The following is a 16,434-nucleotide window of genomic DNA, read 5'->3' as shown; positions in this document are numbered from 1 at the left end:
TAAAAATTTGTTTTATCATTGCAAAATGCAATTATTTTCAAAGTAATAAAATTTTTTGTAAAAATTTAATTATTTTCAGGAATTTTAAGAAAATTCAATGCAATTATTTTCAAAAGAAAGAAAATTCTTCTTATAGAAATTCAATTATTTTCATGAATTTTAATGAAATTCTTTGCAAAATTCAATTATTTTCAAAAGAAATAAAATTCTTCTTGGGAATTCAATTATTTTCAGAAATTTTAATAAAATTCATTGCACAATTCAATTATTTTCAAAATAAATGAACTTCTTCTTAGGAATTCAATTATTTTTTTATGAATTTTAATAAAATTCATTGCAAAATTCAATTATTTCCAAAGTAATAAAATTTTTCGTAGAAATTCAATTATTTTGAAGAATTTTAAGAAAATTGAATTATTTTCAAAAGAAATAAATTTCTAGAATTTTTAGAATTAACTTTTTTTTTTTTTTCGTAGAAATTCAATTATTTTGAAGAATTTTAAGAAAATTGAATTATTTTCAAAAGAAATAAATTTCTAGAATTTTGTAATTAACTTTTTTTTTAAATAAGTTTAATGCAATTTTTTGTAATTTATTATATTTAAAGTTTTTAATTTCTAATATATTTAATTGAAGAATGTCAGAATAATCGTAATTTCGTGAAATAAAATTGTGAACAAAAGAATTTGAAAATTCACAAAGAACTTTTTTAAAAATTATTTTTCAAAAATTGAAGAATTTTGGATGAAAATTCTAGAAATGAATAATCGTCATGATGAAAATAATTTTTTAAGAAGTTACAGTAACAAAGTAGCAAGTTTTAATTATTATAAAACATGAAGAAAGCGATCGATATCTTCATGTTTTACAATAATATTCTTATATGTTATTAATTTTTTAAAATCTTAATTTCTATAAAAAAATAATGATTAAATATTTCTTTAAAAATAAAGTTATTGGTTTTTTCGAATAATTTTCATTTTAAAAAACCTGGAAAAATTCCGTTTTTTAACCTGGAAAACCTGAAAAAGTCAGAGAATTTAAAAATAGTTTTTTGGAGTTCACACTTTTTATTGATGATGATGATCATAAATGTGAAATCGAGTTTCTCAAAGGGACGGAATTTAAAATAAATGTTCTCTATAGAAAATGTGAAACCTCAAAAACCTCTTAGCTGGGAAAATTGCTTTAATGTTATTTCAAAGATCTGCTTGATGTTAATGTTTCGAGAAATGCTTTTAAAAATCGAAATTGAAGTAATCGCTTTATGAGAACATTACCGGCATTTAAAATGTTAATTTGTAAAAGAGAGAGAGAGAGAGAGAGAAAGTATAGCTATATTTGAAGTGGGTGGTATTTTAAATGTGAAAATTGCTTATAATCCTCAGGTATATATCGTTGGCCATTCTCCACCTGGAGTCGATGAAAGAGAACACGGTGCTGGTGGTTTAAAGGAAAAACACAACACTAGATATTTGCAACTTGTTCGTCAATATGCCGATATTATTCGTGGACAGTTTTTCGGACACTGGCATTCAGATACATTTCGAGTCATCTACAGTGACACAGGTATTAATTTTTTTCACTCTTTTGATACATAAATAAATTTCACGATTTTTGGAAATACTAAAATCCATTATCTTTATAAATAATAAAATTCTTCTCTGAAATTCAATTATCAAAAATTTTAATAAAATTCATGGCAAAAATTTCAATTATTTTCAAAAAAAAATTTCCTCAATCAATGATTTTCAAAATTTACTAATTTAAGAATTAAATTAAATTTAATTTAATTAAATTTAATTCCAATTTAAGAATTCAATTATTTAACAAAAATTAAATAAAATTCTACATAAACCTTTAATTATTTTCATAAAATAATAAAAATTTCACAGAAATTTGAAAATTCTAAAAAGAACTTTTTGTTGAGAATTATTAAAAACAATTGATTTAAAGAAGAATTTAAAGAATCTTTTAAAGAATTTTAATTCCTATGGAAAAATAATAATTATTAAATAGTCAGGGAAAAACAAAATTAAATTTTTGTGGCAACCCTGTAGCAATATTTTTTAGCTAACCTATTTTCGATTTATGGTATTCATAATATTTTCCATTTATGAAAGTAAACTTAATTAATGAATATTCTATTCAAAACAAATTTGAACTCATCGCAGGAAAATTAAATAATTGTCGGTATTGCTGTATTTTTCAGTACGCTCATTGCAGTTTATAAGTGAATATATAATTCTTACTGTTCTGTTTGTCTCGCGTCGTGCATTATGACTAGTGTCAATAATGGTCCATTTAAAAGTGTTAATAGTTTTTATTTTTAAATTCTTAGTTTATTATTTATTCACCTATTAATTATTTTAATTTTACGTTTTTTTAATAACTGCAAATTAAGAACTTAGAAGTACAATCATATGACTGTTTTAAATAAATTGAATTATAAATTTTATATTTAAATTTTATAATTTATTCACTTCTTTGAATTATTATTAGCAGTAACTTGAAACTCAAATCACTTAAAAGGTAAATTGAAATTAATTATTGAACTAATTTGACAATTTTATTATTAAAAGTTTTTATCAACAGGAGTTAAGAATTATTATGACAAATAGAATCTTAATTAATTATGTTATTAATAGCTAAAAATTTCAGTCTGTTTAATCTGGGTAAATTAGTATTAATTATTGAATCAACATTTCTATTATTCAAAGCTTTTATCAATAGAAGTTAAGAATAAATAATAATTCATTCAATAGAAATTTATTTTTGAAATGAGCAGTAACTTTGTTTTTAATTGTTCCTATAACTAAATATAAAAAAACAAATTGAAAATACAGACGTGATTTAATTAGAGATTGATTAAAATTTTTAATTTGTTTAAAATTTAAATAAATTGATGTGAAATTTAGATCAACTGCTGAATTCGAGTTGAATTAAAAATAAGATAAATTATAAAATCCAAAAGATTAAAAATTTGAACGATTTAAATTCGGAGTCAATTAAGATTTTAATTAAGATGAAATTTTTAACAACTTGCAATTCAGATTTATCGAAATAAAAATTAATAATTCAATTATGTTTAAAAATTTTTTTAAATTCTCGTCAATATTTCAATTTTCTTTTGAAATAATAATATTCTTCTCCAAAATTCAATTATTTTCATAAATAAAACTCTTCGCAGAATTTCAATTATTTTTAATATAATTTTTAATAAATTTCTCGAAAAATGCAATTATTCTTAAAAATTTTGTTCAAATTCGTCGAAAGAATTCAATTATTTCTAGAAACTGTAAAAAAAAAAAATGTGTCAAGAGTTCAATTATTTCCATAAATAGAAAGATTCTTCATATTTTCTTAATTCTCTTGAATATTATTTTTAAAAAAATTCTTCACAAGAATTCAATTATTTTTATAAATTTCCATAAAATTCTAAAAAAAAACAATTCAATTATTTTTAATAGCAATAAAATTCTTCGGAGAAATTCAAATATGTTTAAAAAATTTTTTAAATTCTCAAAATTCCAATTATCTTTATAAATAATTAAATTGTTCTTCACAATTCAATTATTTTCAAAAATTTTAATAAAATTCTACGCATGAATTTAATTATTTTCATAAATAATAACATACTTTTATAAGTAGTAAAATTCTTTGCAGAAATTCAATTAGTGTCAATAAATTTTAATAAAATTGAATTTATCAAATTTTCAATTATAATTATGAACAGACAAGATTATTTTAAAAAATTGAAAAAATTCTCTGTTTAATTTAATTATTTTCCAAATTTTTAATTAAGATTATTAAAAAAAACATTGTTTTCGAAAAATTTAAAGAATTTCGTCAAAAGAATTTAATTATTTATAAAAATTGTAATAAAAATTTTTGAAGCCATTTGTAGATTTATTTTTGTTTGGAAATCAAAAAAATTAAAATTTGATTTCGAACAAAAACAGGGAAAAATTAGGAAAAAACCGGGAATTTCGTTGAATGAAAATAGTAAAAAAATTAATTGAAGAAAATAGTAATTTTTATTGAGAATGTATAAAAACCCCCTCCCCCTCTTTTTTTCATATAAAGAAAAGCCAGAACTTTTTCACCTGTATTGGTGATATTATTGACGTTATTAGAAACGTGATATATGGGGGAAGCTTTTGGTGTATGACAAGATTGAAGGGGCATGGGGAAAAAAGGGAATTCAGTGATTGGTATGCAGAGCAGGAAATTGAAAGAAGAAATTGATGAGTTCAAAAATGAAATACATATAGAAAAAATCATTTTGAAATTTATAGCAATATATATACATGTATATATATATATATATATATATATATATATATATATATATATATGAGAATTTTGTCTCCAATTGTATTTGAAAACAATCATTTTTTAGAATAACAAATTTTTTGTTTACAGGCTCACCAGTATCGTGGATTATGATGGCTCCAAGCATCACTCCATATCGAGCTGGAGGACCAAATAATCCTGGACTTAGGCTTTACCAGTTTGAAAAGAAATCAGGCCAGGTATATATACTATTTTTATTTTTCATAAATTCCTACTTTAGAAAAAAGATAATAAAATTTATAAATATCTGCATTACGATAAATCTTATAGATTATTGTAATACAATGTACAATTTCGAAAAATGTATTTTAAACATGATATTATTCAGGCTTTGGAGAATACACTAAAAAAAATGATTTATTTGATTCAAATAAATTATTTCGCTGAAAAAAAATTTTTTTAATCCAAAAATAAGTAGTTAATGGAAAAAATATGTTTGAAGAAGCCTGATTATTAACAGTTGTAAATTATTCTTGCCACTGTTAACTTAAAAGTATCAAGATACAACGAATTGATACAAAAAAATGTGTATCAAATGAAAAATTGATCTAAATTTTTCTCATCAACTTGATACTTTCAAGAAAACTGTGTGAAAACTAATAGAACTTCTTGAAAATAATAATAATATTTAACAACTAATATTACATCTAAATGGGAATTTAAAAATAGCGAATATTACATTTTCGCAGGTAATAGATTACAAACAGTATTATTTGAATTTACCCGAAGCCAACTCAATCAGAAGTGCTTACTGGAATATCGAATACTCATTGCTCAAGCATTATGAGCTTAAGGAGATATCTGCCTTAACTCTTCACGATTTGGCGGACAGATTTACGCAGTCCAATGACAACGCTTTCGTCAGGTAAGTGGAAATTCATTATCAGTTTCAGATGGCTTTACCCAATTTCAATGAAAATGAACTTTAGTCAAAGCCCTTTAAAATTAAATAAGAATATTAATTTCACTTCGCCACTCACATTGAATACCGAAATTCAAATTTAAAATAGTTGAAAAATTTACAGTTATCTATTTAAGGATTATAAAAAAAAAATTATTGTGTTACCCAGCTGAAAAAGTTCTATAGAATTTCATTAGAATCATTCCATAGAATCATTCTATAAGAATTTTAGTGAATATTCTATAGAATTTCATTCCAACAATTCTATAAAATTTCTACATGAATTCTACCAAATTTTAGTGTTTTTTAATAAGAAAGAATATAAATTTCGTGAAATTATTTTTTTAACATTATAATATTGTATGGTTACTACGGGGCTCAAACTAGGTCCGTAAATCCCGTAAAAGTCCGTACCTTTCCTTGAAGTACGTAAAAGTCCGTAATTTGATTAAAAAAGGACAAAAAGTTTGTAAATTGTACGATATAATTTGGAAAATTATAGAAAAATTACAAATGATTGGAAAATTCAATTATTTTCAAAACTAATAAAATTCTTCGCAGAAATTCAATTATGTTAAAACATTAAAGGAAAATTCTCATCAAAATTTCAATTATTTTTATAAATAATAAAATTCTTCTCCGAAATTCAATTATTTTTAAAAAATTCAATAATTACAAATTTTTAAAAAAATTTCTTCGCATTATAATTCAATTATTTTTATAAAGAATAAAATTTTTACAGGAATTCATTTATTTCCGATTTTTTTTTTATGAATTTCTACGCAATAATTTAATTATTTTTATAAATAATAAAACCTTTATTACCTATTTTTAATACAATTTTAATCGAATTCCTCGAAAATTGTAATTAATTCTTATAAATTTTACTAAAATTCGTCAAAAGAATTCAGTTATTTAAAAATTTGTTCAAAAATTGACCTCAATTCAAAGATTTTCAATATCTACTATTTAAATAAAATTTTCCAAAAGAATTCAATTATTTAAAAAAAAATTTAATAACAATCTTTATTAAAATTCTATTATTTTCAGACTTTTAGTACAATTTTAATAAAACTTGAAACAATTTAATTATTTTTAAAACTTTTAATATAATTTTTCAGAGAAATTAAATTATTTTGAAAGATTTTAATGTTATTCTTCCTAAAAATTCAATTATTTTCAAAAGTAATGAAATTCTTCGAAGGATCTCAATTATATTAAAAAATTTCAATAAATTCTCGTCAAATTTTCAATTATTTTTTGAAAATTTTAATAAAATTCTACTCCAAAATTCAATTATTTTCAAAAATTTTAATAAAAATCCTTGTGGAAAAATTTCAATTATTTTCAAAAATTTTCCTCAATTAAATGATTTTCAATATACCTATCTATTATTTTAATAAAATTTTCAAAAATATTCAATTATTTAAAAATTTTTTAATAAAATTCTACCAAAACATTGAATTATTTTCATAAAATAATAAAAATTTCACAAAAATTCAATTATTTACAAATTTTTTTATAAATTTCTTCGCAATATAATTCAATTATTTTTATAAATAATAAAATTCTTTTTAGGAATTCAATTATTTTCATGTAAAGTTCATCACTGAATTTCAATAATTTTTTTACAAAATTTTAAACGAATTCCTCGATAAATGTAATTATTATTACAAACTTTATTAAAATTCGTCAAACGAATTCAATTATTTAAAAATTTATTGACAAAATTCTTTATGAGAATTCAATTTCAATATTTAAAAAAATATTTTAAAAAATTTTCTAAAAACATGCAATTTCTTTTATAAATAATAAAATCTTCACAGGAATTCATTTCAATTATTTAAATCAAATTTAATAAAGTTCTTTGCAGGATTTCCATTTTTTTCATAGAATTCCTCGAAAAATGTAAGAATTCTGAAAAATTTTATTAAAATTCGTCGAAGCAATTCAATTATTTAAAAATTTGTTAATAACATTCTTTATGAGAGTTTAATTTTTAGAAATATTCAATTGCTTAATAAATTATTTATTTTTATATTTAAATAATTGAATTCTCGTAGAAGTTTCGAATAAAAATTGATTTAAAACTGAATTTCACTTAAAATTTTAAATAATAATTGAATATTAAAAGCATTATAGCTTGAATTTTAAGAAATAATTGTATTTTGAAAAGGTTGTAATTTAAAATATTAGAAAATTTGAATTTTTCATAATTTCAAATAACAATTTTGTAGAATTAATTTTTTTTTAAAAGTATAATTGAATTTTTTTATATTGTTTGAAGTTTTTATTTTCTAATGTATATTTAATTGTAGAATTTACGACTGATTAAAATTAGAAAAATTGAATATTGTAAATAAATGGATTTTGAAAATTGTCGAAGAACTTTTTCGAAAATTAATTGATTTAAAGAACAAAATTTAGTGGAAAATTTTTAAAAATAATAATTGAATTTAAATAATGATTTAAAATCTTAACTGAAATTTATATTTAAATCAATTTTTATTAAAAAAATTCTACTAGAATTCAACTATTTAAATACAAATAAAATGCAAATAAATAATTTATGAAATAATTGAGTGTTTCTTAAAATTGATTTCTCATAAAGAATTTTATGAACAATTTTTTAAATAATTGAAGTCTATCCACGAATTTTAATAGGATTTTTAAGAATAATTGAATTCTTTCGACGAACTATAATAGAATTTTTAATAATAATTGAATTCTTTGCAGGAATTCAATTAAAATTGTACTGAAAATAATTGAATTTTTTTGGCGAAAAATTTTGCGATTTATAAAGATAATTGAAATGTTAGCGAGATTTTTTTTCAAATTTTTGTAAATAATTGAATTTCTGCGAAGAATTTTATTACCTACTTTTGTAGATAACTGAATTCTTGTGATGAATTCTTTTGTTATCTATGAAAATAATTGATTTTTGCAATGAATAAAATTTAATTACACAATAATATAATGTTTAAAAATATTATTTCACGAATTAAAATTCTTTCTAATTAAAAATCACTAAAATTTAGTAGAATTCATGTAGAAAATCCAATACAATCATTCTAGTAAAATCTCGTAAAATTCTGTAGAATATTCACTAGAATTCATATAAAATGATTCTAGTGAAATTCTATAGACCTTTTTTAACTGGATTGACTTTAGCCAAAGCCCTTTAAAATTTAATAAATAAATAATAATAATTCAAAAATTAAATTAATAAAAAATAAAAATAAAAATAATAATTAAAAAAAAAAAAAAAAAAAAAAAAAAATTTTTTTTTTTTTTTATATAATAATAATTTAATATTTATATTTACTTCGCCGCTCACATTGAATACCGAAATTCAAATTTAAAATAGTTGAAAAATTTACAATTATCTATTTAATGATTATAAAAAAAATAATTGAAAGACACTTGAAAATGGGTAATTATTATTATTCTTACATAAGAGGTTCTCTCTCGATAAATATCCAATTTGGAAAATTGATTCCACTTGCGTAACATTTATAATGATAACGGTGCGGGGGCCGTTAATCTTTTGTGCCGTTTTGTATACACGCTTCTCTCTTATTAATAAAAAAAAAGGATCGTACTTTTTCCGAAGCAATCGTGAATTTTTTTTTTTTTTCGTTAAGTAACAGGGTCAAGTTATCATCCAATTATGGATTTTGAAGTTTGGTGTTTTATATGCAGATATTACGCTGCAAATACAGTCTCCTTGCCGAGGGAGGTGGAGGAGATATGGGGGTGTGGAGGTGCACTGAATGGAGGTTGTGCATTGCAACACTACTGCTCGGTGACCCGTCTGGATACAGATTCGTACAGCAATTGCGTTCATTCGTATGCCTATGCTCTTTCATCAACCTCTTCTCCATCTATTCAAATCGATCTCGTCATTCTGTATCAACTCCTGGCTATCCTTCTAACTTTTCTCCAATGTCGGTAGGGAAAAGACTTATACATTTATAATAGCGAACTGTAACTTTTTCTATATTAAAAAAAAAAAAATAAATAAAAAGGCGGATCCAAGTCTTAACTCTCAAGTGCAAACGAACAGCGTCGTTCAATAGTGTGCGATACATATACCTATTGAATATGCGATCATGTCGATCTTATTTGAAAAAAAAGAATCACATCGACATATTGGACGAAAATCTATTTTTAAGTGCGGACGTAGCAATTTCTTTATTCAGAAATTCTTTTTTTGTAAAATATATTCATGTATTCAAATATATAAAACAAGTTCTATAGTTCTAGGTTCGCCTATGAAAAGGCTAATGAATTGTCCCCAAAAATATTTCCCTCTTTACTAAATATAAGTAAAGATAAGATTTCAACGAATATTTACAAGGTTGACATAAAAAATTAATTTTGTTGTTCCCTTCCATTTATTTCTAATTTCCATATTGAAAATCGACTTTTTCCTTGATGCATATTATTAAAAAAAAAAAAAAATCAAGAAAAGTTGAATTGTAAAACATGATTAATTTTAGGAGCAAAAATTTGATCTAAAAGTTTGAGGGTGTCGACCTATTTTAAAAATAAAATTAATTACTGTACCTAACTTCCCTGAATAATTTTTAAATAATTTCAATAAAATTCAATTACTTTTAATAGAATTTTAGGAATTTCAATTATTTCAAAAATTTTCAATTATTTCTCTAGGAAACTTCAAAATTATCTTTAAAAATCAAATTTATTTATTTATTTATTAGTGTTTACGGGCACAAAGCCCTTTTGTACAAAGTACTTAACGATATTAAAACTAATCAACTAATCAACAAATTGAAATATTTTACATTTCTTTTTTTCGAATTTTAAATAAAACTTCGAAACCACAATTTAAAAATAAATTTGATTATTTTTAAAGTTAACTAAATTAATAAAGATTTTTATTTTTAAATGGAATTTAGATCAACTAGTGATGTTTTTTACACTAAAAGACAGTATATTCGAATACGACTTTTTGTGAAATAGTAAAATTCAATTATTTTTCAATTATTTAATTTAAATTCTTTGAAAATTCAATTATTTTTTAATTATTGCATTTTAATTCTTTGAAAATTTAATTATTTTTTAATTATTGCATTTTAATTCTTTAAAAATTCAATTATTTTTTAATTATTGCATTTTAATTCTTTGGAAATTCAATTATTTTTTAATTATTGAATTCAAATTCTTTGAAAATTCAATTATTTTTCAATTATTGAATTTAAATTCTTTGAAAATTCAATTTTTTATTCAATCTCTATAATAATGAAAAAATTCCATAGCAAATTTAATGATTTTCAATTTAATTTCAATTACCTTGATAATTCTTTACTACAATTTTTTTAAATTCAAGTATCTTTAAACAGTCTAATTAAAAAGTGTCGTATTTTTTTAAATAAATACATAATTGTTATTATATTTTTCACAAAAATTAAAATTTTCAAAAAAGTTTTAGCTTAAAATTTTCTATAAAACTTAATTATTTTCGCAATTATTTTCAAAAAATTCAATCATTTCTTTAAACATTTGAATTATTTTCAAACATTAGAATTGAAATATTTTAAAAACCCATTTTTTCGGAATTTTAAATAAAAATTTTTTAAATTTCAATATTTTAACAGAAATTTAAGTATAAAATTTACAATCATCAAATTGAATTATTTTTAAACATCAGAATTGAAATATTTTAAAAACACATTTTTCAGAATGTTTTTATGTTTTATACTTAAAGTTTTGTTAAAAAATTGAAATTTTGAAAATTTTTATTTAAAAATCTGAAAAAATGGATTTTTAAAATATTTTAATTCTAATGTTTAAAAATAATTCAATTTTTAAACAAATAATTGAAATTTTTGAAAATAATTGAAAAATAATTAAGTTTTAGAAAATTCAATTAGTTTTACATTTTAATAAAATATTTTTAAAAATTCAAGTAACTTTAAAAAATTGAATTGAAATTTCTATTTTTTCCAGAGAAGTTTAAATCAAATGATTTAAAACTTAAATAATTCTATAAATAATAAATTATTTGTTTTGAATTTCCCTTAAAATAATTGAAATTTTTAAAAATGAGTTTAAAAATTTCTGAAATTCAATTAATTTTAAAAAATACAACTGTTTTCAACTAAATTCTTCTCCGAGTTAAATTAATTAATAAAAATAAAGAAAATTATTCTAGAATTTAATTATTTATAACTGAATAAAAAAAACCAAGTATTGTTTTAAAATTTGTTTTAATTCACAAGTTTCAATTTCGTTCTGTCTAATTCAATAGGAGAATTCGAGGTTTTTTAATATTTTAAAAATTTGTTCACCTAAATATAAAATTATGTTAGTAATTTTAGTGATTTGATATTTTTTTCAAGTTCTTTTGATAAAATTTCTTGACATTTCACTGATTTCCCCGATTTTTCTGAACTGTGACAATTCTTATTTATTTTGAGAAAATTTGCTTCACTAACACAATTTTCTCTAAAATGAAACAAGTAAAATGAACATTTCCTGACACCAATTTTTAACAATAATAATTCTTTAAAGCAGGGATCGCCATCAACACGAAACGACATAAATTTTTCGTGACAAGTCCTTGTTTTAAAATAAATTTCTCTTACCTCGACAGAATTCAAAGCCCCTCGGTTTCGGTTCGTACCTTAAAAAAATATATTTTATTAATTGTGAACTTTACATTTTTATAAATTATAAATCGTAAATTATAAATCAATCTTTTACGTCCGAGAAATATTAATATTATAGTGAAGGAGAATAAAACGAATTTATTACAATTATAATTATTTTAATTATAATAAATATAATTATTGCAATTATAATTATAATTTATTATTATGTATAATAAATTATACATTTTAATTACAAATTAAAAATTATTATAAAAAACATAAAAATAATTACATCATTAAGTCTAACATTTTTTCAACTGAATTACAGTTTTTTTTGAAAAAAAAAATTTCCATAAATTATAATGTTACCTACAATTTTAATAACTTTTATAATTACATGTCTATTTGAAATAAGAGACTTTTCACCAACATCACCGAGTTCTTTGATATCTGATATATAAATAATGAGTCTCGAATAAAGATTTTCAGTATAAATATTTAACTTGAGTACAGTGGAATAGAAAAAGAATTTCCAGTCACAAATATCGACTTAACTTTTAAACGTGGCTTGGGGAAAAAAGGTGAAAATGACTTTTTAGTTCAGGTGAGACGTTAACGAATTTGACATTAATCAAATTTCTCTCATAAAGGTCATTTTCCAGTGAATTACTAAAAGGCACTTTTTTCTTCTTTTTTCCCCCCATTTAATAAATTTATCGATAGTTATATATTTTTACAGAAACTAAAAAATTACTAAAAAAATTTAATTCTTTTAACTTTTAAACGAATTTATTTACGATACAGTTTTTCAATACAATATTGAAAAAATAGAATTCTATTAAAATTTGTATTAAGAGACTGATAAAACATAGCTATTAATTAAAAATTTAAATTTTATCAATAGAACTGTTTTACATTTTGATGATAATAAAAACAATGGCTTTTGTGAATTTTATACTATAAATTGAATGTTATTGTTTAAAGAAGCGAAGAACAATAACTATCAACGCTCATTAAGAGAAAAAAAGATTTTATGTTTTTTTCGTAGTCAATAGAAAATTCATGACTTTCGATGAAAAAATATTTTAATTACTTTTATAAAAATTGATGAAAAAAGTGCATAACAACCAGTTTTTTTATATTTACTCCTGAAAAAAGCCATTTTTAATTATTTATAAATTGAAACGAATATTTTTAACAATTAATTTTTAGAGATATAAATAAAGAAAAGAAATTTGAAAAAATGGTAAAAATAATTATTATTTTTACTCATATTGATAAAATAAATAATAAACTTTTTTCCGCATATATTGGAAATTATTTTTCAATTATTGATTTTAAATTCTTTGAAAATTCAATTATTTTTCGATTATTGAATTTAAATTCATGGAAAATTCAATTATTTTTCAATTATTGAATTTAAATTCTTTGAAAATTCAATTATTTTTCAATTATTGAATTCAAATTCTTTGAAAATCCAATTATTTTTCCATTATTGAATTCAAATTCTTTGAAAATTCAATTATTTTTCAATTATTGAATTAAAATAAATTCTTTGAAAATTCGACTTTTTATTCAATCTCTATAATAATAAAAAAATTCCATAGAAAATTTAATAATTTTCAATTCAATTTCAATTACCTTGATAATCAATTACTAAAATTTTTTTAAATTCAATTATCTTTAAACAATTGAATTAAAAATTGTCGTAATTTTTTAAATAAATACTTAATTGTTATTAATGTTATTATATTTTTCACATCAATTAAAAATTTCCTAAACTTAATTCTTTTCGCAATTATTTTTAAAAAATTCAATTATTTGTGAAAAATTTTAATTATTTTTAAACATTAGAATTGAAATATATTTTAAAAAGTACATTTTTTCAGAATTATAAATAAAAATTTTTTAAATTTCAATTTTTTAACAAAAATTTAAGTATAAAATTAGAAAACATCAAATTGAATTAGTTTTAAACATTAGAATTAAAATATTTTAAAAACACATTTTTTCAGAATGTTTTTAAGTTTTATACTTAAATTTTTGTTAAATAATTGAAATTTTGAAGATTTTTATTTAAAAATCTGAAAAAATCACTCTTTAAAATATTTCTATTCCAATGTTTAAAAATAATTCAATTCGTTAACAAATAATTGAAATTTTTTAAAATAATTGAAAAATAATTAAGTTTTAAAAAATTCAATTACTTTTCAATTATTTTTCCATTATTTTCAATTATTTTCCAATTATTGAATTTAAAATCTTTGAAAATTCAATTATGTTTAAATTATTGGATTTTAAATTCTTTGAAAATTCAATTATTTTTTAATTATTGAATTTTAATTCTTTGAAAATTCAATTTTTTATTTAATTTCTATAATAAAGAAAAATTTTTATAGTAAATTTAATTATTTTCAATTCAATTTCAATTATCTTGATAATCCTTTACTAAAATTTGTTTAAATGCAAATATCTTTAAACAATTGATTTAAAAAGTTATTATTATTTATAAATTGAAACGATTATTTTTAACAATTAATTTTTAGAGATATAAATAATAATACTACAAAAGAAATTCGCAAAAATGGTAAAAATAATAATTATTTTTACTCATATTGAAAAAGTAAATTTTTCCCGCATATATTTTTTTTATAAACTCATTAAAAATGTTTTTCAACAATAATTTTCAATAATAAAATTGTTTTATATTATTATTTTTCAAAAATATTTAACAAATTATTATTTGTTTTCATTTCATTTTATATAGATAATAAACACTTAACTTTTATGTAAAATAATCCGATATAAATTTTATTTTATTTTACTCTGCTTATCAGCACACATATTTTATGCATATATAAATGTATAAGGTTTATTGTTGCGTTGAAATGATGGATTTATTTGAACTTTTAAAAGCGAGAAAAAGAAAAAAGAAATATATTTACCGAATAAAATTAAATAAACTGCGCGATGAGCAGAATGAAGGATAATTTAAAATAAAATTTTCTAAAGTAATTTTGGTTGAATGAAAAATTTATATAAAAGATTCTTTATTAGAATTTCTTTTTTCTCCTGGTAGAAAAAGAAAGTCAAAAGACAGAAAATTTCCAACAATGTATCCTTATATACTATATGAGGCAGCTGATATATTACAAACACTTTTCTTTTATATAGAATTCTTTGACACTGATATATTGCTTGAAAATTCTACTATAAAAAAAAAGTTAATTATCAATTGAAATAAATGTTCTTTTTTCCTTAATAATTATTTTTTATAAATATAGGTATGTACGTAGCATTTTATTTAATATTTCACATTTTTTTTGAGAAGAGAAAGAAAAAAGCATATGGTAATTAACAATCTGAAAAGCTTTTTGAAGCTTTCTCAAGGATTCTGTTTTTTTTTTTTAAAAAGAGTTTCTGTAAAAGTTTTATTAGAGACGAACATGAATTAAACAAATTCTACCTTTCAAAGTGTGAAGAGTTGAAAATTTTAAAGAAAGTCATCTGTTTTAAAGTAAAATATTTAATACTTGGCTGAGGCATATAAGTTGGCTCTTAAAATGGACCGTGAATATGGGCATATCTCGAAAAAGTAAAAAGTCAAGTTTTACTTCATACATCTATATTAAAAATTTTAATTCATCAAATGGACAGTAAAAATTCAAAATGAAGCATAAAAAATATTAATAGTAGCACTGGAGGAATATAATGTTTATTTCATGGAAACGAGCCTACTCTCTGTACTACAGTTTTTGAAATGTTTTTTTAATTGAATAAAAGAGATGCGCATTTTTTTTCCATTTGGAAATCAGTTAAATACTTAATGATGCAAACTTTGTCCATTGGACTTTTTGACCGCAACACTAAATATTGCCTAACTAGTTTTTAAATAACAAATAAAATACTTTTTCAATTTTTAAAAAACCATTTTAAAAGAGGTTAATTGATAGAAATTTATCATATTGAATATTTAGGATACATTTTTCATTTTTAATTCAATTCAATTCAAATAGAAGAAAAAATAATAAAAATTTGATCTAAATACCGAAATACTTATTTCTTAATAAGTAACAAACTATTTAGATCAAATTTTTATTATTTTTTCTTATATTTGAATTGAATTGAATTAAAAATGAAAATTCTTAGAAAATATGAAAAAACAAAATATCATGAACAAAGAGACTTATTCAACAGATGCAAATAAATACAAGGATGACAGACTTTTTTATTTCTACCTTTTCATCTTTACACCTTTTTTTTACATTTTTTTTTTTTTTTTTTTTTCGCACCTATTTCATCTATTCCGTTAATTACTTAATTTTCACAGTAAATTTTTCAAAAATTTTCAATTAAAAATAGTTTCTAATGTTTTTAATATGTTTAATTGTTTCTAATATTTAATAAAATTTTCCAAAAAAATTCAATTTTTTAAAAAATAATTTTTGATAACATTCTACTCAAATATTTAATTATTTTCATAAATAATAAAAATTTCAAAGGAATTCAATTATTTATAAATTTCTCCGCAATAATTTAATTATTTTTATAAATAAAAAA

The 16,434-nt window shown here is 20.3% G+C and overlaps 2 protein-coding genes across 5 annotated transcripts in view; one reads left to right on the top strand and one right to left on the bottom strand.

Annotated features, from left to right (window-relative positions):
• Nucleotides 1-16,434, top strand: part of LOC122508999 (acid sphingomyelinase-like phosphodiesterase 3b) — a 271,059-nt gene that overhangs the window by 101,626 nt on the left and 152,999 nt on the right. For 2 of the 4 annotated variants that reach the window (XM_043622712.1, XM_043622713.1), the window contains 4 exons: nt 1,389-1,569; nt 4,426-4,535; nt 5,046-5,221; nt 8,960-9,208. In XM_043622712.1, coding sequence (XP_043478647.1) covers nt 1,389-1,569; nt 4,426-4,535; nt 5,046-5,221; nt 8,960-9,208 — 716 coding nt within the window. The remainder of the gene's footprint in view (nt 1-1,388; nt 1,570-4,425; nt 4,536-5,045; nt 5,222-8,959; nt 9,209-16,434) is intronic. The other 2 variants (XR_006302277.1, XR_006302278.1) reach the window with 1 other exon arrangement.
• LOC122509000 (glutathione S-transferase 1-1-like) overlaps nt 1-16,434 on the bottom strand; it is a 223,658-nt gene that overhangs the window by 89,049 nt on the left and 118,175 nt on the right. The window lies entirely within an intron of this gene.

Source organism: Leptopilina heterotoma, unplaced genomic scaffold (genome assembly GCF_015476425.1).
Source record: "Leptopilina heterotoma isolate Lh14 unplaced genomic scaffold, ASM1547642v1 Lhet_59, whole genome shotgun sequence".
In the NCBI taxonomy this organism is placed as follows: domain Eukaryota; kingdom Metazoa; phylum Arthropoda; class Insecta; order Hymenoptera; family Figitidae; genus Leptopilina; species Leptopilina heterotoma.
This window is presented reverse-complemented; position numbering and strand designations above follow the sequence as displayed.